General features: G+C 36.1%; 3 protein-coding genes and 1 long non-coding RNA gene across 4 annotated transcripts; 3 read left to right on the forward strand and 1 right to left on the reverse strand.

Annotated features, from left to right (window-relative positions):
- Window positions 1-16: 16 nt before the first annotated feature.
- LOC105253361 (RNA helicase aquarius) lies at window positions 17-23585 on the reverse strand. Its single transcript, XM_011261342.3, has 16 exons — window positions 23482-23585; window positions 23307-23393; window positions 22518-23154; window positions 22195-22373; window positions 5233-5346; window positions 4813-4916; window positions 4598-4709; window positions 4304-4517; window positions 4055-4103; window positions 3727-3962; window positions 3097-3484; window positions 2502-2750; window positions 2049-2406; window positions 1718-1974; window positions 511-1645; window positions 17-433 (listed from the first exon to the last, which is right to left on the reverse strand). The coding sequence occupies exons 1-16, from the start codon at window positions 23497-23499 to the stop codon at window positions 203-205; spliced, it is 4368 nt and encodes a 1455-aa protein (XP_011259644.1). The 5' UTR covers window positions 23500-23585; the 3' UTR covers window positions 17-202.
- Window positions 5302-6219, forward strand: LOC105253360. The gene is made up of 3 exons (XR_889372.2): window positions 5302-5365; window positions 5443-5550; window positions 5751-6219. It is a non-coding gene; the product is annotated as an uncharacterized LOC105253360 (long non-coding RNA).
- On the forward strand, window positions 6615-16495 carry LOC105253359 (G-protein coupled receptor Mth2). The gene is made up of 7 exons (XM_011261341.3): window positions 6615-7351; window positions 11158-11425; window positions 11714-12018; window positions 12805-12883; window positions 13003-13163; window positions 13307-13547; window positions 13636-16495. Exons 1-7 carry the CDS (start codon window positions 7297-7299, stop codon window positions 13832-13834), a joined length of 1308 nt encoding a protein of 435 aa, XP_011259643.1. The 5' UTR covers window positions 6615-7296; the 3' UTR covers window positions 13835-16495.
- On the forward strand, window positions 18400-20936 carry LOC105253358 (probable G-protein coupled receptor Mth-like 5). Its single transcript, XM_011261338.3, has 2 exons — window positions 18400-19632; window positions 20206-20936. The coding sequence occupies exons 1-2, from the start codon at window positions 18795-18797 to the stop codon at window positions 20856-20858; spliced, it is 1491 nt and encodes a 496-aa protein (XP_011259640.1). The 5' UTR covers window positions 18400-18794; the 3' UTR covers window positions 20859-20936.
- Window positions 23586-24093: the final 508 nt, after the last annotated feature.

The raw sequence follows: 24093 nt of genomic DNA on the forward strand, positions 1-24093 counted from the left end.
CTATAATAAAATGCTTATTTTTCTCTTGATATAGTGTAATTGTTTCAACGATTGATCGAATCAATCTATAGTGACTACGATATATACATCAATATCTTGGAATTGAAGCAGATGATTATTTCATTTCCAAGCTGTAAAACTGATTATTTTATTTCGTACTAACGTATCAGTCCTTGTGCAAGTATATCACGGCGCAATCCATTCAGCGATCCTCTTCGGCATCGCTCGGAGGATCTTCGACTAAATTCTTTATCAGCTCATATTTGTTCTCTACATTTTCATTTGTAGATTCTTTCATTTCAACGTCTTCTTGGTTAAGTCCTTCTTCTTCGTCATCGGTATCGTCATCGGCACCTGGATGAGCGGGAACCTTATGCGTCGGACTGCCCATTGTTTGCATGGTTCCCGGCTTCTGCCACATTTTTTGCGACCCCTAAAAATGATACAAAAGAAACCGTAATCAAAGAAATGACATTTATATGAATCAATTTATAAATTTTAAAAATTTACCTTCATTCCGCTGACCTTCTCCATGTAATAATCGTAAACGAATTTAGCCATGTGCGGCATATCCTCAATTTCCATCGGAACCATCGAAGGTACAGCATTGTTCGGTCGTTCGCTTGGATATAATTCCTGCGGCAGCAATTGCAGCTTCAACGGTCTCTGCATCAATTGGTCAAACGCTGGCGTAAGCTCGAAGCAATTCTTGAAGAGAGATACGCGAGCGAAGACATAAAGACCGAGACGAGCGCGTGACATCGCCACCACTAGACGTCTCGCGTCCCTCAGATGACCAACTGCGCGCGTTTTTACTAAAGATAATAAGATATAGTCATTCTGCTGACCCTGATATTTATCGACGGTCGTCACCTTGTTCGGTCGACCTATTAAAGGATTGTTAGCACAACGAATGTTTATCACGTCTCTTATCAAATGTTTCTGACCGTTATATGTTGTTAGAATACTGATCTTATCAGCCGGATATCCCAACAGACGCATATACATGAACACCGCAACGCAATACTCGGCTTCAGCGAGATTCTGATAGAAGTAGGCGCTAGGCTCGCTCTCGCCAACGCCATTGAAATCCTCAACATTCACCAGTTGGAAGTCGTATAAGAAACCGGCGTTCGCTACAAGATACTCAGGGCTATGTTCCACATGCGCCAAATTGCCCAATTTCTTGTATCGCCAATTGTAAAGATTGCAAATACTAGGCCTAGCACGACCTTGGCCGTCAAGATCGACCGTGGGAACGCCTAGTCTCACAAATCTTGCGAACAATGATTGTTCCATATTCGAATACTTCTGAAAAGCCATATTTTTAATAACAGGCGGTAACTGATGGTGATCTCCTATCATTATCCAGCGTTTTAAACGATTATATCCATCCTGGGGATTTTGCAGCAGTAATGGTATAAAAGTTTCTATTTCTAAAATTTGCGCAGACTCTTCCATGAGGATATTGTCATATTTGAAACCCATATCAACGAGTTCACGTCGTTTGAGCGCCGCATGCGTACAGGTCATAGCAATTACTTTGGCTTCCTTCACAAGTAAATACTTTGATCTGTCGAGACCCGATCGTAGTAATTCAAATGCACGGAACTCTTCTAATTGCGCGAATATCCTTTCGATATACCTATGCAAATAACACCTCGTTAAAAGTTGCCAGATTGTTTATTCTGTAAAAGTGTTTTACGTGTATTCTTACCTGAAGCAGCTGTACGCAATCTTGAGATCTTCCTCGTATGAATTCCGCTTGAAAAGCGGTTGCGGAGCGTTATCGAAGAATTTGTGGAATGGAAACTCTTCATCGACTATGGAAGATAAAACAGACTTGTCGCTCGTATGTTGCCTCTGTTTAACTCTAGCTTCGAAGCGATCCCATCTCGTGGATACTTGATACATGAAAAAATATCCCGCTGTTTCGCATGTATATGCAACATCGCCTTTCACATTTAAAGATTCCTGAATAAAAAAAAAACATTTGAAGCACATTTGGACACCCCACATCAATAGCTTAAGAAGAAATTAATCAATACCTGCAATCTCTGAACCTCTAGAAGTAGGTCCAAACGCTTTGCAAGAACATAATTAACTCTACCATAGCGACTGAAATCTTTTTCAGTCTCCAGAGCTTCCTCTCCGTGACCGAGACGCAGTAGATGCCTCTCATCGATATCGAGGGCCATTATCTTCTCGAACAATTGATTGAGAGCTTGATTGGAATGTGTCACGATCAGCGTTCTCTGATTGGGAAAATTATGATATAGATTCGAGATGATTTGCACAGCGACATCCGTTTTACCAGTACCGGGCGGACCGACGACCAGCGTCAGACCTGGCTGCATTCCAGCTCGTATTGCCTCGACTTGTGTCGGCGTAAAGGGGATTTGATTTCTGTAATGCAACGACATGTTTTTTTTCCTCTGTTTGAGTAATAACTTTATAAATATACTACGAAAGAGAGTGTAAATAAAATGAATGCTACTAACTTTTTCGGTTCGTTCGCTCTATATGGACCTCTACTGGGTGGTACGTGTGGTTTAACTCTAATAATTTTCTTAATTGGTTCCTTGTTGTGCTTCGCTAAAATATCCTCAAAAGTCAACTGAAACGGCCGTACGAGATTTCCTTCGTCCTCTGGGTCTGTTTTGATTTCATACTGAGGAAAACTAGCTCGTAGATGATCTATGTCAAGAAATGTATCGTTGAAATCCATCGTCGCAATTTCATCCGACATTCTGATAAAAAATTAACATATTTTAATAGTCAATTAAATTGCGATTTTACGTTGTTGAATAAATTATCATGCAAATGATCGCTGCAAATTATCATAAAAATATTGATCTATTCTCCAAATGACATAATAATTTAATTACTGTTTTGAAAATATTGTTAACGATGTAGCTATGAAAGGACACATTGTATCTGCTATTATAAATATTAGATAACATTTTTTGTTTTTAATTGATTCTTTCAATTTTGTTTTCAACTGATTCTTTCTCAAGCAATAAAATAAATATATAGAACCAGTTTTATTATAGTTACACATTAGATATACAGATAGTTAGATAATATAAATATTACCTAGAATAGCATGCTGCACCGGGATCACCATATCCGAGAATTATATCGTGCAGCCAGTCGGGCACGACGCATTCAGTATTCATGAGCTCCCTTATAGTTTCTAAAACGGCTTTGAAATTGTTCTCCTTAGGTTTACGCCTCATTATAATATTAAATCCCTCGTATACGTCCTCGCCACCGTGGCTCGCGTTATCCATGTCGATTCGATATTGATTGCAGTCCAGCCATACTCTATAGGTTCGCGAATCGCCTGGTAGAATCGGCCTCGGCTCAGGGCCATCTTCTATCACTCTACCATTCGAATCGAGCATACCTTCGACCTCGCACCCTCGTACCGTCGTTAAACCCACTTGCGGTACGAACGGGAGCTTGTGACTATACTTTGTGCCTACAATAATATAATAGTTATTCGATTACTCATTTGTTATTATTATATACGGTTATTACATAGAAAAAAAATGTGCAGACAAAATTAAAATTTTTAATCAATTTTGTTATATATCTTCATATAAAAAAGACAAAATTTGCTGCAATATATGAAGCATACGAGGTCGGCAAACATATTTTATTTTTCTCTATATTCTTTACTTACAGAATAATTGTATGTATTCTGTTTAACGTTTGTTTTACCTATAGGATTCGGTGGCTTGACTGTGATGAGGAAGCACACGTCATGCTTGCGAAGATTCTCCCATTCGGATTTAATCTCTTTGCGAACGCTAAGATTTATTGTAACGTCAGCGCGTACCCTTGACGGCCTATTCTCACCGACATTAGGCTTGGCTACCTCGACTACGGCGAATTGCGTAATAGGTTGTGCCATTCTGGCCCATCCACCGAAGTAAACGCCGCCGTCTTCTGCTCGCCTGCGAGCGAAAAAAAGAGCAAAAAATTATTATTTTAATTTCGTAAAAAGGGAAGGCATTTAAATATGATACAGCATAGGTAGATAACATACCAAGGACTCAATCTGCTTACAGCATCCTCGATGTCCTGTCGTATTTCATCTGTGAAAATAAATGGATAATAAATATACAAATTTAATGATTATTAATAAAATATTAATATATTATATAAATTATTAATAAATAATTAAAAACAAATGGATAATAAATATACAAGTTTAATGATTAACTTCATTATTATCATTAATCATAAATATTTAGATATAAACAACAAAGTTGTGTCTTTCACTCGCTCTACCTACACGTGGATTCCAAGCGGAATAAATTAAAGTTCCGTAGCAGATAATCGTGCAACGTGAGGAACTGCAAATTCAGTTTTGGCAGCGCCAGACAGCCTTCGCCAGAAAAATACTCGGTCGGGACGATGCTCTCGTTCCAGATGATGTCTTCGGTCGGATAAAGGGGCATCTCATTCAACTCCTCGAGTTGCGATGGCCTACGCTCGTGTCGCGATATCTGAAATTGAAAAGCTTTTCTTAGAATCCAGTATCATGCCTCTTGAATTTACGTTTCTCTCTTTTCCTTTTCACACCTACCAGTAGCTCGCGCAAAAATTCTATGTCCAGACGATACCAATTCTCCTCCTTTTCCCGTTCCTTCGGCGGCACTAAATTCAAATAACTCGCGATAGATCTCAGTTTTTCCTGGCTGAAAATAAAAATTAACGTCACTCGTCACGTTCCATCGATCCGCAAGTGTTCGCAATGCTTTATTATAGAAAAAAGAATTTTATATATAGAATTATTCATACCTGAGCGAACCGAAATGCTTGTAAAGAGCGTCCCTGACGTCGACGCTGGCTACGTTGGCCAAAGCGAAGCTTCTCAGGTCCGGGAATTTCACGAAAACCGCATTCTAAACAGAATTTTAAATACCTGTTAGTCTCTCTCGATTTCAAGAATATAATTATGTTTAATAGGTATGCGTTATATATAGCTTATTAATGACACAATTGGCCGCGAGAATTAATTATGGAATTTTAAATTCCTGTTTCGCAATATTTTTTTTCATCAACAACAACCGGTTTATGGAAATCACATATATGCAAAAAAAATAAAGATTATTGTCCACTGATAATGCGAAAATAATTTGACGTTGAATATGCGAATATGAGGTAATTTTTTTTAAATATTCTAGTAATATGTGACATGTATTTATAAAGTTTATGTACTTGAAGAGACGTAATTTTAGCGTAGTGTAACTGCGTCATGTCGTGATCCGTCAATGGGTTGCCAGTCTCCTCGCTGATCTCGAATCGAGCATAGAACTTGAGCATTTCTAGAAGCTGCAATCAAAAAACAGGAGTGATTATTCTTCGACAGCTAGAATCTAAAGTAAAATTTATTGTTAACAAGCATTACGTATGGCCTTTTGTTCACAGAGAAACAGCCATTGGCTGCGAGTGTCGATCATCGATAAAATCAGAATCAACAGAGTAGTTGCATGTATAATCATTCTTCGACGTCATAGTCAAGAGGATTGGTCGCAGGTATGTTAATTGTTCTTCTCGACAGATTTTTCTTGCTCTTTAAACGATATGTTTATCAGAGAGGTTCAAGATTCGTCTGTCAAGGAGCCGATATTTGTTTTCTACCTTTCATTCATTGAATTAAAGATTTACTTTCGGAGTCACTTTAAATACATGTATCTAAAAAATCGAAATGACATGAAATTTCTTATTTTTTTCAGACAACTTGCCATAGAGATACATTTGATTTAATGGAAACGTGCACTTATTTTGCGAATAAAATATATATTCTATATATTTATGTATTTATATTATAATATATTTTCGTTAATAGTCATTCTTTCTCAACGGAGATTAAATTAATCAGCGCAAAAACAGTGCACTTAATAAACGAGCTTGCGAACCAATTATTATGGCTCATAATTCATCCGCATGCTCGACATACCAAGTAACTCTTCGGGCGCAATTAGTCGACTGACGTTCGAAGGCAATAATGTGCTGAACATTAATGAGAACAATTAGTCATGATAATCGAATATCATAGCCTTCCTTAATATATATGTTGATTCTCTTTTACAATATATTTACACATTTATAAAGTTACGCGAATGTATCACCGACATTTTAATTTTTACATTAAAAAAATAACGGGAATATTCATCTAATATATACTTCTTCGCCGCATTCCTATTCAAGCAGCGTAACGTTCGTAAAGCAACACGATAATATGCAATATAATTCTTTGCTTCTCGCTAGAAATAAAGCTTTCCGTTTTTTTTTTTTTCATAGAAGATATCTATCCTTTTGAAACACGCAAGTGCTATCTCTACTCTCATTGTCTTCACGAGCGTGGCATCCTTATTTGGCGCAATGACACCTTAAAAAAGATTACGAAGAAATCTGAAGGCGAACTCGATTTCGGTGAACCGGTCCTTCCGACCATTGTTCCAGCATGCAATTAAATGGGGTGCTAGACAGGACGAGAGGAAAAAAATACACGGTGCTCAATCGCACAGCATAGACCCCGTTCAAAGGCTAAAAAGTGGGAGAAGATATCTCTTTGATCGCGCGCTCCGCGTAGCCGGCAGACTCCGGTGAGTTCTTCGTTCAGTTCTGTTCGTAGCGCAAGTACGTGAGCGTGTCTCATTGAGCTCGCCACTCCAACCCACTTATCGGGGTTCGATCGTATCGATACATCGTATAAAACACATCGATTTCTCCGTAAAGATTCACGCTAAGACTTTTCTCGCGATTTCGATAACATTCTAAGTCGCTCTTCACGAGTAAACGTGATTTTTCCGCATTAACCACCTTGTCAGTTTTCGGAATTTTTTAAGTGAAAGTCAACATTAATAAATAAAAGGATCGATAAGGACGCCGTGGCATTCTCGTTCCTTATTCGAGTGTCAGCCGTCGAGACTTCGGAAAGAAAAAGAAAGGAAAACGTGCTGACTATAAAGGAAGTGATCGTGACAGATCGCGCATTAGTTGTCACCGTCCAACCGGAAGAATTTTCTACGGAAATTGCAGAAAGCGGTACCGCTCTTCAGGTCGTGAATGCCACAGTGACCCGAGACAGTCCATTGACCCCGATCGAGCGTGACGTTTCTTCCCCGAGAGAGGAAGAAAGAGAGAGAGAGATCCTTTGAAATTCGTATCATTTTATTGGATCTTCTCAGTTCTAATTTCTCGACCGTTTTTTTACGAAAAAGAGATTCGTTTTGTGTGATAAGGAACGAAGAGATGCGGTAACGAGAGCGAGAGACAATGTTGTCGTTTGGCGTGAGTTATAGCAGGCAGCTTGGAGCGTCATCGATCAGAGGTATGTAAACTTTCTTAGGCTGAATCTATAATAGTCCTAAGTCATGTGGAATGTCGGAAGCAGCCGATGGATCAATAAAAAAAATTTCCTTTTCGAGAAAAAAAAAAATCTTTTCTCTCATTGGATCAACAACATACGATCTACGACTTAGAATATTATTATTGTAGACCCAACCTTACGCTTTATTTTTCCTCGTGTTTGTGCGATTGATTTATGTGACTAGATGTCCTTGTTTTTATGAAAATTTTCTGCTTTCCATTTTTGCCAATATTGCTTAGAATATAATGACGATGATCGTTGAATAAAAAATGAAATTATCATTAATTAGCTAATTTCTCGCAATGTACAGTTTTATCATGTACAATTTTATCTTCCAAGACTTCCGACAATATGAAAATGTTTCTGTGTAGAAAAAAAGGTGTTGTGTACCTTGCGTTAATCAACAGAATTCCAATAATATTATGACGTACTGTTGTAAAGTCCGTCTTTTGTCAATCTTGAAATATTATAGCTCCGTCAAAATATCCATGAAAACAATGGTAATATTCAGAAATCATATCCGCGTATAAGCTATGATTAATACTTATCGCTTCTTGAACATATTTTTTTATTTCATAAATGCACCTCCGTTTATCGCGATTTTTATTCACGGCGTTTGCAGCAAATTACTTCATTAGCGTGAACGATAGGCTCATTAGTATTCCATGCGATGTAAATTTTTGTTTCTACACATAAATATAATTGCCTGTGTAGTTATATGTTGGGAATAGAAAAACTCGAAGCTGATAATTAATTGATTTATCAATTATCAGAACGAGCGATTGAACTAACGTTATACAACGGCTTCGATTCACGTATTGAACGTAGGAAAATTCACGGTCGTCTGTAAAATTCAATATTTTCTCAATAAGGAAGACGCTTTATTGAAAAAGATTATTAGTAGATAATTACCATACAATGTCGATATTAACGAATACATCATACATATATGCGCGTTTCTCGGGATAAATAATATATCGTTGTCCACTCGGGGAACATAAATCCGATAAAAGTCGTTAAAAAACAGCGCGTACTATAAATCGGTAGAAAAAAATTGCAACTAAATAAATGTAAACGATAAGATTGATGCCTTATCGTGACATTTCATAATTCTCATAAAAACCTGACTTAATGAAAAGATATAGAGTGTATTAAGCAAGCATCCATGATTATCAATAGAGCGCTTTTCGTTCGTTCGTTTCTATTAAAATAAGATATCTCAAGCAAACGGCCTCGTCACGCGTTTTCATTCCATTCGGAGCGATTATCTTTTTCTCAACATGTGCCAATCGTGAAATGTCAATTTGTTTTTTATGCTTTCGCGTTCTTGTCCTATATAAATTTACATTCTATCGTATACGAATGACCCTATCAAATTTCCTATATAAATTTACATTCTATCGTATACGAATGACCCTATCAAGTTTACGAGCGACGATTAAAATTGGATGAAAGAAGCAAATTCGCGAAGAAATTTATTATTCTCTTTTTTCACTTTATGTTTTTCCCATTATTTTGTACCGATAAATGACGTAAATTTTGTCCGGTCATTATAAGCATTATACAAATTGCACTTAATTAAACGTGGACGACATTTGCGATAATTAAGTCGTAGTCACAAGTATCCAAGGTGACGGGTATGCACGATTCACATACATGCCGTGTAAAAATTAAACATTTTTATTTCAATATCCCGAGAAAAACTTCTTAGAAACTACGCAAAACTATGATTGTGCGAAATTATGACGTTCGATGATTATTTATTGCGCTCGATGAAACACCGGTAACACAATCTTTAGATTATTAATGGCTTATGATATGTAATATCACGTTCTCGAAGTTTACGATCTTGATGTTTTACACAGTAAGAAGTTAGTTACAACGATCAGATCAAGAAATTGACCCAGAAACGTCGAATAATTTAGAACGAGCGAGAGAGAAACAATATAATGATTGTAGATCGTACATCGTTTTGTGAAAAATAATGTTATCCAAGATTACGAGAGACCGATATCATTTTAAATGAAAGTCGCAAAAAAATATAAATAAGACGTTTACTTTAACTCTGATAGTGATAATAGATATAACATACAATAAATTTCGCTGGAGAAACGTGTTACAAAATAAATAGAATTAACACGCGATTCTTTCAAAAAACCATATGTGTATGCACAATTAAAATATAATCTTCTCTTATCTCTCAATTGCAAACAATTTCCACATGACAAATGAATTGCTTAAATGAATTTTACAACTTTCATAACACGCAAGAGCGTCATGTATAATTTTTATGAGATAAATTACTTGTTATTTTGCACTTGCTCTCACTACTTGCATTTTTTTTTTGTTAAAATGACTCAACAATTTTAATCGAAAATATGACTTCGTGCGAACGATACCGAGAATCTACACGTGTACATTCACATGTGTAATCTGGTGCACATGCACGTGTATGCAATAGTGGTCTAGCGCCGGTAATGAAGAGTTAGTATGCAGTTAACAGAGAGAAAGAGAGAGAGAGAGAGAATCATATCCCTTCTTCTTTCACAATGATTGTTTCATATCGTGCATCTGCCTTTAAGTGCTAAACTAGGTTACCATCTCTATTACATTTATTTATTACCATCTCTTTACATTTCTTATTGCAAATTGCGTACTTTAGATTAACGCGCTCATTTCTCATCTCTCGCAGAAGAGAAGGAGAATCATGACTATTCTTAACTGAAGCTGCATTACATAAATATGTATGCGATACGTTTTATTATTTTCTCGAATCTCTTTATTTCTCGTATCCCTGGAGTCCGATACATCTTACGTGATAAGCCAAGCCTAGTATAAGATAAACGAAACGATGTCGATATCAGTCCGACCTCACATGACGCACTCGGAAACTTCACGACAAACGCTTTTCTAGAATGATAGACACGTGACATAGAACCGCGAGATCGTTTGACGAGATTCCTTATGATTAAAGTCTCTACATTTTATTATTTTAATATACACTCTATCTTCCTTTAATTTTACAACACTCCATATTATTTTATATATATACACACATAGAAAAAAGAACATTCTTGTTTTGAAAATATATTTAGTTTTAACATGAAAATCTTGAAATGAGATTATATTGCGTTAATTTAAGAAAAATGTAATTGCTTACTTGAATGAAGCCATTTTATATAGTTCAATCAAGAAAAATATATTCTTACGATTTAAGATTTAATTTTCTCGAATGAAAAAGAAACAATGTTAGATGGAAAATAACATTTTTAAATCAAAGACTATAATTTTCTTAAAGTAGAATTAAATAATTATATATTCTTCAGGTGACAATTACAATATTAAAATAAAATTATAATATTGTTAAAATTGAAAATTATTAAATTCTTCTAAGAAGATTATAAGTTGTTGCGTATATACGAAACAATGAACGTGTTAGTTTAAGTATATAAGTTTTGATTTGACACTTATTTTTTTCCTCTGTGTATATATATATATATAATATCAGATAAAAAAAACAAACAAGAAGATGTCCTTGTCAGATTAACAAAAATTCCATAGATTGTTACAATAATCTTTCCGAGAGGAGAGTTACAATTGCGCAACGAGACTCAATTAGTGCGAAACAAATAATTCCTTATCAGAGCCGCGTTTACAAACAATTGGTAGCAAATAATACATCGACTATGCTATCGAGCTAAATCCTTCCGGGTGTCTTTTCAAAAGACTGCGGATCAATTCAAAGCTGCTCATGCGACGCTTTTCAGGTTCCCTCTGGTTGACTCTGGTGCTCTGGCTGCTCGCGATCTCCCCGAGCTTGTCCTTCGACGTATCCTTCGACTGCTGCCCCGAGAACACGTCATGGCAGCACTCGGCCAACTGCTCGGACGGCACGAAAATACGTCTTCAATGCACGAACGGCATCTTCCTGATCGATCCCGAGCAAAACGATTACGACAATTTCACCGTCGTCTACGAGGACGATACCGCCTGGCTGCGGCTAGGCATGAACAATGAGAAAATCCCGGCCGGCAGGTAAGATCTCGCAGCTTCCGTCCAGCTTATCACATGCGTAATCGTACCGCGGGATTATTCTTTCGCTCGTTCTTTCAAGAAACGAGAGAGAGAGAAACTTGCAGTTCGGGATGTTGAGAAATACGAGGAAAATCCTGATGTTGCAAGATTTCCCAAGCATGATATCCTGTTATTATGCGATTAATAGGCAATTAATATTCGCTTATAGAATCTTCTGTAATAGATCGTCGATAAATCTGTGATAGATGGGCGGTGTTTTTATCACTAATCAATTTTGTTTTTATTCAGTTTTTGCGTAACCAATTCGACGCGGAACAAGGATAAGATAGCCCTCGTGTGCTTCAACGATGCTCTAAATGAGAGTGTATCGATGATGTGGAAGAGCACGCTCGTCTGCATCGTCAGCATCATCTCAGCTATCTTCTTGATCGCTACCCTGGCGGTTTATGTTATACTGCCGGAATTGCGGGAGCTCCAGGACAAGGCGATGATGGCCGCCGTCACCACTTTGGCGGTCAGCTACACCGTCCTCTCCATTCAACATGTGCGACCGATCATGTCCGATGATGATTACACCACTTGCGTATTTTTCGGTACATATTTGCATAATTATAGGGTAAACCGGTGTAATATTCTGCCCCGGCAGGGAAGATGCTCCATCGCTCAAGCATAAGCTTACTAATAAGCGTTATTGAAACAGAAGTCGATAGTTGACAATATATACAATAATCAACCGCGCAGAATTGCTCTAAGTGTGTTTTACATTAAAAAAATATAAAATCAATAATTAAAAAAAAACATTTTGTTTGTAGATTATAAGCAAAACATATAAAAAAACACAAGAGGGAAATGGTGCAAAGAACCATTGCTAAAAGTAAATGATGAAAGTTAAAACACTATAATTAAATATCAAAAATTTTCTGGAAAAAATAGAGAAATTTGCAATCCTTTATATAAATATTCGATCAATTTTTATTAATTTAAAATATGAAAATTTTTATGTTTCATCGAATTTTATAAAATTATTTTTATTAATTATAATTATTTGGCATTTTTCACTGAATCCAAGAAAAAACGCTCTTTTCAGTATTTTCAAAATTAACCTCAGAATACTTCAATTAATCAAAAATGATTAATGATAATAAATCTTTATGAACTCCAACTATTAATAAAATATATTCATCATAAATGTATTTTATATTGATATATTGATTGATTATATTGATTTTATATTGATTTAAGCAAGTGTGAGGCATATTATACCTTTCTATTTTACATTATAAAATGAAACAGTATTGTACTTTTATCATGGAATTCGCGAATATAATAATTATTTCTCGCATCTTTTCAATCTCTCATTAATATTATATTTGTTTTAGCATTCATATTGTATTTTGCCTTCATGTCCGCATTTTTCTGGCTGAATATCGTGGCCTTCAATGTGTGGCGTACCGTATGGTGAGTGACAGACAAATAAGTCATGTGAGAAATACAGGATATCGCATACACAAAACTATAATAAATCAATCGATGAAATATTTTTTTTACATATCTTCAAAATTTAATTATTCGCATAGGTTTAAGAACTTCAGGGTGAAAGACCAATCGCTCTACTATACTTATTGCATTTGGGGATGGGGTGGCCCGACCTGTTTCTTAATCATCGCGTTGACAATGCATCATGTAGAGGGACATCATTTGAAACCTGGCTTTGGCGACTACAGTTGCTGGTTTGGCGGTAAGTTATGCAAAAACTAATTCTCTGTTGCTTCCGAAAAAAAATCAAACAGACATATAAGATGTACGGTCTGAAAGATTGTTTCATGTTGTTATTTTCTAAAATAATAAGAGATAAGACAGGTGGTCTCGTTTACTTTGCAGGAATCGCGCAAACGTGGGCGTATTTTTATGGGCCGATCGGTATTTTGTTAACGTTAAATATGATCTATCTCGGCCTAACTAGCTGGCGTTTATGGCATCAATATCGCGATTACACGGGAAACAAGCTGCGAGCCCTACGATTCAAATGTATGTTGTACATTAAACTAGTACTCGTCATGGGCATCACCTGGATCTTCGAATTAATGTCATCCGCCATCGATACCGATATAGAAGAGTTCTGGTAAGGACGATCTTTAAAATACTATGTCTCGACGCGTGAACATCTATCAGTTATATTAAATAAGATAATCGGCGAATGTTCTCGTCAGGATACCGACGGACCTGTTGAACGGTCTCCAAGGATTCATCATATTTCTGCTTCTGGTCGTGACGCGGAAAAGAGTTCGGAAGCTGTTGGCGAAGAAGCGACCTTGCGGTATCGCTTTCCCAAAATCCTGGGCGGCCTATGAAGACGAGGAATGCGAGCAAGTGCTTCCCGAGGAACTTGAATTGTCTCAACAGGGATAATAAAACTTTTACGTTCTCCCCTTTTTATCTAAAATATATTTCCTCAGGCTCATTACACGCGATTAGATGTAAGAAATATTGCCTAAGAGAAAAGACAGTCTCGGATTATCTGTATATTATCTGACAAGAAATCATAGATAACGCGATTGTTGTCATGCTCTAAAATTCATACGGTTTTAAAAATAACTTATCTGTAAGCACATTTTATTCCCTATGTTATTATACATTTCCATTATATATACAGAGTGTTTCTTAATAAGCGCGACAAATTTTAGGAAGAATTTGGAACAAGTTCAAGAAATGAAATTAAATGGATATTTTTTAGCAAAAAGGTTATTTATGAATATTTTTTCAGTCTCCCGTATTGTTATAAAGGGATGAAACTAGTGACCCTTATTCAATTTTTTATTAGAACTTTTTAATGTTTATATGAAAAATTCCCCTTAATTTTCGACAAAAAATCATCTCCTAAATTTTTTCGAAATTATTAAGAAACCCTGTATATTAAATACGCGTTATCTCCACTATGTTGATCCGTTATCAGTCTCGTTACTAAGATTCGCGAAATCAATTCAGCCAGTTATTTCGACGTATCTCTTATTAACGTATACACATTACCTGTTCTTGTTATTTGTTATTCTCAAAAAAGCACGACCTTTGGCTGATAACGGGTTAAGCAATAAATATCGTGTGTTTTTACGTAAATTATCGATTATTATGGATTATTGTGCCTTGTTTTTTTTTACGATTAACGTAGCGAAATATGTTATTATTAAGCACTGTACAAGAATCTCCATAGATTAATTAGGTAAAGATTTAATTATAAATTAAATATAGATAATTTTTAATTAAATATAAATATAGGTTTAATATAGCTTTATTAAATCTAGATTTACTGCGTGGAAGAATAAAAATATAATGAAGATTATAATTATTCATCGGTGCGTAATGTTATTTCGCGCTCGTGATTCAGTTTCTCATTCGTAGAAACGTGACGACAAGTCATCACATCTCTACGATTTCCCATGAAAAAAACGTGTAAATCCGATTCATTCACGAGTATCGGAATTTTAATCGCGTCTATATTAAGCGTCATAAATGCTCGTATCTCTTTACGCATCATGTAAATTTTTAGAGACACACCGAATCTTTGCAAACAGTAAATAAATTATGTAAGAGAATTCGTCCAATTCTGAATCAGTCCAACTCGATTATCTCTCTGGCAACATCTGGTATAACAAGCTATTGAAACATCTGGTATAACAAGCTATTGAAAAATAATTTACGGTACAAAAGTCGCTTGTCTCTCCAAATTTGAAGGCTACTTGAAGGCTTTCGCCGCAAACGAAACAATAGCCGCGATATACATATGGCACGTGCTCGTTAATCAAATATGTATCCTTCTCGATAAAATCCGATCCGTCTGATACATGTGTGTATATGTGACGTAAGTCTACAAAACAGACTCATAAAAATTATCGCCGCGAGCAGACATTGAGTGTGTAAACATACGCCGCACCTGTCCTACTTTCATTGATTTTGCGTGTAATTCGTAATGCGTCATCTGTCGTTCAAGACATATTAATACAAATTAACAGGATACTCCAGAAAGGTCACTAAGCGAACCAATATTTATTTATAAATTAATCTGACTCTCCAAATCCATTTCTCTCTCTTTCTCCGATTCCTCGGCCAAAATGTCAAGGATAGTTTATGTCATCAAAATTGTTGGTTCCATCAACATTTCCTTTTTTTTTTTAATAGAAAAATCAATTTCATACTGATCGAAGAATGGAGGTGATTCGCAAATCCGGATATTTATTATTATACTATCATCTTGTCTACAGCGATATAAACAATGACGCGAATCGAGATGACAAATTCAATTACATTTGCTCACTGGTACTGACAAGCGTGATATATTGACGCAGATAGATAGTAGGTCACAATTGCATGACACGGACGAAATTTGTTAAGCAAATCGGATCGTGACAATTTGATGGGACGAGTCATCTTACGTTCGATGCTCGCACAAGATGGTACGCGAATTATTCTAATTTAAATATGTATTTGCAAGCATGTATATTTCACGAGCAATAATTCCTTAACATTATTCATGCGTAATCGCGTAAGATTGCGAGAAACATCGTTATGCAAATAGACGTTTTTCCTATTAAGAATATAATCTTTAATAATTCTTTGCAAATGAGTGAAGTATTTTGTCATCTATCTAATATGTGCTGATTCATGTTGTTATGCGAAGGTAGAGATTTTATTATAATCACAGGATTCTACGCGTTGTATGATTTTTTTTCGTTTGCTTGTATAATGATATTGAGTAACTATTTAATAAAATAATCGTTTGGATAGAGATGAAAAACTCGAGAATACGTAACAAAAGCGAAAGAGACGATCGATAGACATGTGCAAATGTACATCTAGTGTTATATTGTTTGTTCACATGTATGACTTGTATATATATTACATCATGATCGATAGAAGTATAATGACAGATTAGACAGACATAAAAATTGATCCACGACAATCCCGGAACTTTGCTTAATAAGATACACCGTTAAACAAATTAGAAGCGATGGAAAAGGATATTGCAATGATTTTTACATTCCTCTCACAATTTCCTATCTTCAATACAGGAAAATTAAATGTAAGAAAAGAAATTAAAATGTTTTTATTCGATTAATTTTCTTCAATCAACTCATGCTGTATGAAAAAATATTAAAAATGCACACGACTATTATTGAGCATACATGCTTTAAATATATATACATACAATGATTCGATTGTGTTCAGGTACAAGAGAAAAATGATGCACGACTGTATAATGCATAGCAGTATAAATAGAACAGCTTGTATGCTAGAATACATTGCATGTCTCGACAGAGTAGTTGTAAAAAAAGTATATCCAGAAGGGGAGAGAACAAATTACTGCGGCTCAACGATCCGAAAAGATGCCCGGAACTATCTGTCCCTTCTCAGGGGAATTATTGATTTATCATTTTTTTTAGGTATTCTAAGCCAAGTCCTAAAGAATTTCAATCAGAAAAACTTATGTTTATCATTCTTCGAAATAAGATAAAATAAGAATAATAATATTCTGAAATATTCTAAAGCAAGAATAATAATATAATATTATTATAATATTAAAATAATTATTAAAAAGATCAAAGATATATCACATCCTTTTATATTTTATTTATATAGTAGATTGATAGTTTATTTTTTTTCTCTTCTATACGTCAGTATAAATCTCACATCGCAAGACAAAAAATATTTTTTTATCTGAACCGGAACCATTTCCGGTCTGGAATATACGACGGTGCAGCTGTAATACACTCGTTCGCGATTCATGTCAGTGTTTTCTCAGAGTACGTGACAAGACGAACACGTGCTGTATTTATGCACGCCCTTGCGGTCTAAAGTTAACGCGCGTTTATCGAAGTGGCCGATGAGTAACGCAAACACACAAAGGAAAAAAAAGAAAATGAAAAAAACAGCGAAAATAATAGAATTTTACAAAGAGCGCGACTGTACGTAAATAAATACCGCGAACTTATATTATGTACGGACATATTACGTTAATTTCCCTAATATTTCTCTTAAAATACTATTATATTATTTTCACAATTTTACTTTGTCTAATCGTTCCAGGCATTGTAATATTTTAAACGGATAAAATGTTATAAACGCGCAGAAGAAATTATCTTTGCAATTATATATTTATATAAAAAATGTTGGAGATTAAAAAATGTTTAATTTTATAAAAAATGATTAGAATAAAAATTAGAATACAAATAATTCATTATTAATTTATAATTAATTTTACGAAATATATTATCTCATAAAATATTTCATAAATGATAACTAATTCATAATTAATTTTAGAAAAATAATTTCATAAAACAAAATTGCTGCGTTAAGAAACAATATTTTGAATAATTTTTTGTGCGAAAAAATTATATAAATATATTCCTCGATAAGAAAAATATCAGATTAAAAAACATTTGTTTCTTTCTATATTGGTGAATAAGAAAATAAATTAAATGTTCTTGATAAGTTAGATAATTTAATTTCTACGTTATTCGCTTATTGATATCGTTATCATTATGTGTACATTGATAATCCTTTGATATTTCACCAAAATTTCGAATTATCAATATTGTCCCATGATAAATAATGTTCACTTAATCTTTAGGCACATTGGCGTCATGTAAAATTATATTAAATATCAAAGGCCATTTGTATATATATACATTTATGTGCGTGTAAGCATGTAATATGTATGCAGAAGAAAAAAAATATTTCATTTATTTTAAAACTACTCCTACATTAATATTATAATAAATTAATATAATATTATTATATTATTATAATATAAATTAATATAATAATTCAATGTGTATCAATAAATTTGATAACGCGATCTTAAATTTTTTCACAAAAAATATAAAAATTTTATTATCTGTACCAGTGTATTTACGAATAAAGAGTGCATTATAAAAGCGAACACAGAGAGACATATGTGAACGCAGCACCGACGCGTGCTATTGTGTCTCCAGACCCGCAGCTCCGCCGCAAAGACTCGCTCGAGGTCGTCGAGGGGTACAAGGGGGGGATCAGGGGGCCCCCGACCAGCCCCGATGCGGCGGAGAATGGGAATGTCATGGCGGCAGACGCTGGCAGGGGTAGATAGGTAGGTAGGTAGGTAGGTAGGTAGATTGCCGCGGGGACATTGGTATGGCCAGGTATGGCGAGACGAGTAGGATGCACGTCGCGATGAGCTGACAATGAGTGAATCACTGATGGAAGGTTCGCGAAATACAATCAAGTAAACGGCAACCAGGTGACACTTCTTTCTCTGGGAGAAGATACGAGAAAGCGAGCACGCGAATGCGAATGTAAGGGGAAAGAGCCCGCGTGCGCGCGCGCCTATTTCAGCGTCATGTATCTGAAGAGAGTGCTGCTGCTGCTCGTTGTTTGTGGTATCTCAGGAGTGAAAAACGCGCTCGCCGACGCCGAGACGCGAAGCGGCCAGACACATGATGCCGGCACGACCTCGGTGAACATCGGCAAGTGTTGCGAACCCGGGGAGCTGCTGCTCGACGATCGGTGCACGCCGTTGCCGGAGACCAACGAGACCGAGTGGCGACCGGAGTTCGTGGCTGAACCGCGAGACGCGGCAACTGGGAGATCGAGATTCGTCGAGCCCAGATACGAACTGAAGATCGGACGGCCCAGGTGCAGCCCCAACGAGCATCAATGGCACGTATACTATTATCCAGCAGGACCGGATCGTCTGGCGATTCTGCCAACCGGTGTGTTACGTCACTACATCGTCGATTTGACAGCCAAAGTGGTGAACGAGGACAGCGACGTCTACGGCGCCGCGATGTCCAATTTCAACGGCAACGATGACGACGACGACATTGAACGCGCGACCATACATTATGATTATCCATTCGGGCATTATTGCGCTGACAAGGTGGTGCTCACTGGCGATCAGCTGGTCGCGACGTATGCCATGCTCTGCGTGCCGGATGTCACCGCGCGTTGGACCGACACCGACTACCTGATGAGGCACGCGATCGATCCCGCTTTCCACGCCGTGTCGATGGCCTGTTATCTGATCGTCGCGGTGGTTTACTTTGTGCTGCCGCAGTTGCGTGACCTTGTCGGCAACATCATCTCTAGCATGGCTCTCTGCCTTGTGGCCAATCAATGCGCCTCCACCGTCAGGATATTCACAGAGTTCGGCAATCACGTCAGCTTCATGATTGCCGGTACGTTTTTTTTTTTTCTAATTTAATATGAAAACGCTAGTCATTTTCCCCGCGCGGCTGAACTTTTACACTGTCTGTCCGCTTCTTGAACTTCTCAAGCATCTCAAGAAGATGCAAATAATTCTCGAAAATTATTTCCTGTGACATGATCCAGCAAATCAAAGCATATCTGATGTTCCATCGATGTTGACGCATCGTTTTAAGAATAAATTTCTCTCATGAAATTAGAATGAATTGTGTCTGTAGAAAGAAATGTCTTAATAATACAACAAAAGAGTCAGATTCAGTAAATTTATGTAACAATGTGCTGAGACACTGCACAAACCACTTTACGAATTATTTTCTCTCAAGCATCAAATAGCTGAGATATTTGCGAATCATATCCTTTAAGTAATACTGTTCAGAGAATCTTATGAGTCACGATTCAACGTGCTCGCAACGGAAGGGCCAATTAATAAACGCGGCCGCTCATAAACGACCTTTTCCTCTGAAAGTAAAATTACCAGACCGAAATCAAATTGCCGGATTGAAGATGTATACTAAAAATATCTCATTATCCTTTTCTTTTTTCAGACATAGTCATGTACGTTTCCCTGATGGCCGCCTTCTTCTGGCTCAGCGCTCTAGGCTACTACGTGTGGAACACCTTCAGATCGCGCAACGTTTTCCTCAGGGTGACCGATGGCAGAAAGTACTGCTACTACTCGTCCTGGGTCTGGTGCCTGACACTCTGCATAGCCGTTACCGCGATCTTCGCGCATTTCGCCCTCGAGACTAACAAGCCCATCGTGGGTGGCACGACCTATCCCGCTCAAGAGACCGTGGGTTGGCTCGGAATCTCCGTCATGTTCACGTGTATAGCCTTCACCGTCGTGATCGATCTCTGCTTGGTGTTGACGACCGCAAACAGGATCAAACGGATGAGCACGTACGGTCGAATTCATCACAAAATGAAGTACAGCTTTCGCATGTTCGTCCTTCTGTACGCAATCCTGAGCACGGGCTGGTTCTCGCTGATACTTTCGCAGCTCAAGTACGATGCTCTGATATACTGCCATATCGTTGTGAACCTGCTACAGGCATTGTTCGTGCTCTACGTATGCGTGTTCGGTCAACGCAGGGTCACATTCTTACTCGGGAAAACGTGCAACTGTTGCAATTCTGGTGACAACACTGAGGGTCTCGATTGGGGCGAGGAGATGACAGCCATCAACGCGGGTTATTAACGCGACATTTATTTTTTTATACGTAGATTACGATCTGTGACGCGTAACACGATCCTAATCGGAATCATAATCGAGCAATAACTATCATCGCGCGTTTACATTGTACGGTCATAGTGAGGAATACAAAAAATACTGAAGATGCATGAAGATGTACGAAATTAGAAACAGTTTTGCACATTTTATACACTTGCCAGATTATATGTTCGAGAATTGATGATATACATATTTCTCGAGTGAGATCAAACTTGCCTTCAGATTTATCTTCAAATCATAATTCTTTGTAAATGTATTTTTCATGCGTGATTTTTATCATATTTATTATATATATATTACATTAAGAGTATATATACATGCATATATATAAATATATATAAATATATGCATATATATATATATATATATATATATATATATATATACATACACACATACATATACATACATATATATATATATATATATATATATATATATATATATATACATATATATGCATATATACTTAAGATCAAGAGAGATTATTCTTTATAGAGTGTGAAAAATGCGTGGATATGTCTCTAGAAGAAAACAGTATTATGTACGTAGTAACGTTATTATGTAAAAGTAAACGTAAAACGTGCAAAAAGATATATAAAGAAAGAAATACGTATATTCGAGACAATATTTGAGAGATAAAAATATGGCAATATATTGTAAATAATGATGCAAGAATTAGGACAATATTTCAATCGATTCAATATAGAAGTAGAATATGGACAAAACAGGAAAAGTTATCAAGTCTCTCACAGACACATTCATTGAAGCATCTTAAAAATTTAACAAATTTTTAAAAAGTTATAAATGAGATTCATAAGCGACTGAAATTCTTGAATTGATAAACAAATGACATGGCACTGGTAAAATTGTGTATCTGTGTACTTCATTGTTTGGTGATTATGTGTGCCTTAAACGAAATTAATTTCTTGCCTTATAAAAATGTACGCGAGACGTTTTTTGACACTTCGCAATTTTGACACATCTAATATCTTATATGTATCGATGTTTATAGCATATCATCATCACAAATGTACTGATAAATTCTATATATAAAAGTATATATATTTGCAATATCAATGACACTAATTAACAGACATATCTGTTATGCAAATGTGTTGCACAATGTAGTTAATTATGTGTCACTGAGCCTTAATTTTATACTTTTAATATTTTTAGTATTTATATCTACGTAGTATGTATATATAAAATTTGATTTTTGTATGAGAAAGATATTAGATTCGATAAATTAATTCAAATCAATATCTTGGATTAAATTATTTAAGACATTTTGTCTACTTACCTGTCCAAATAAACTTCCCTCTGGACGATGTAACAAATTAGATAACTGGCAACGCACGACTAGATGATTGTCATCCATGACAGTATTGAAGAAACGTCTAGTGGGAAGTAAAGCCTCGAGATCGATGACGAGTTCCAAAAATCTTTCGCAATATCGCACTTTGTCCGGTAGTACAGGTCCTGTGAAGAATATTTATATTGTTGGAGTTAGATTAATTTATATATTTAATATTATCGTGTTAATTAATAAAGTTTATAGAAAATGTTTTTTATATAAATTTTAAATGAAATTCAATTTTTTGCATAAGACATAAAGATACATACCTTCTGCAGGAATTGTCTCCAATATTGTCATAAATTTTATCATGAGCTTGTGCAAGAATCTCCTTTCCCACTCAAGTTTCTCCTTTTGCTCTGGATTATCTTTCTTTCTTATAATTTTCCAATATTTCCTCCATTTTGGATACTTTCTAAATTCGAGTTCTCTTCTACCGTGTTGCAAGGAAATCCACATAGACACAGATACCAATCTTTTGACTTCCTCTCTAACTAATAATATCTCCATGGAATTGAAACAATGATTTAAAAACACTATTAATGCTGTCTGTTCCTTTAAATCAAAATCCATTATGCTTTCTTCTAAGCACGCTTCGAGAACATTTTGGAAGAATCCAGGAAAGTGCGTCGGATTCTTTTCAAACGCCTCCCAAACTTGCACTCGCTCTCTGAATTTCTCATTCACCATAACAACAATGGACATGGTGTGCGCTCGCGTTGCATTCTCCGCGTTGTAATTCGGCCAGAGAAAATTCTCCAGGTACTGACTGAACTCCAACATCATGATTCTTCGAATGGAGAACTTGGATGCGCATATTTCTTGTACATAAATGTCTTCCACTATCTGAGGTTTGAACGGTAGATGCGTATCCGTAGTGTGTGGCGCCCAATACTTATTGGCAAGCTGCACAGAAATATATGTAAGAATGAGATATGGTACAAACTTGCAATACAAAAGCTTGAAGCAAAAATCTACCTGATTATTAGATTCATTAGATTATTATCTTATATTCATTACTCGAAAAATTCTGTAAAATAATAATCGAGAAAAGATACCTGGGTGATCCTGTCCGCATTGATCTGTTCGACAGTCGGAGCAGGATTATTGCTCTTGATAGGCGGTAAGTTTTGACTCTCCATCGTCTTAAACAAATTTTTACAAATTATAATCAATCAAATGTAATCGAATATTAACCTCACTTTGTTCCGGTACAAACAAGACACAACTTACGTAATCAGTGTGCAACATGCAACTGGATAAAATCGCGTTTGATTTGGCGCTGCAAATGTTTGAAAGCGCTTGACCAATCAGGATAGAGAAGTCCTTCTTTCATTTGTCCTGTTCAATCAAATGATTCAAAACATTCATAACGCCAAGTAAAATATAGGGTGCTTTTCATTTAGCGATACAAGTCGACACAAGTGTCATTCTATTTTTGTTTATTGTTATTCATTGAAAAAAGATAGAATGACGCTTGTGTCGACTTGTATCGTTAAATGGAAAGCACCCATAATCAAACTCACAATCAATCATAGACACGAAATACATAGATGAAGTATCAATTATCGAGGAGGAGGGATAGGCTTAAGCATTGGAATGCATCGGAATGCGGTTCCTTTCAAGCAGCGTCGTTCGTAAAGTTAGGTTCACTAGGGTTGTGTTCGAAAATCTACTCATCGAAATTAATGTAGTAACTTTTTTAATCGACCAATCAGGACAAGGAACATCTTGTTCTGATTGGTCAATTGAGCATTGCTCCATTTGACGAATAGATATTCGAACGCAATCTCGTGACGTTGCTCTAGAGAGTCTGTCAAGATGTTTTCTTCATCGATGGAGCAA

This window comes from Camponotus floridanus, unplaced genomic scaffold, assembly GCF_003227725.1.
Source record: "Camponotus floridanus strain SB8 unplaced genomic scaffold, Cflo_v7.5 scaffold6, whole genome shotgun sequence".
Taxonomy (NCBI): Eukaryota; Metazoa; Arthropoda; class Insecta; order Hymenoptera; family Formicidae; genus Camponotus; species Camponotus floridanus.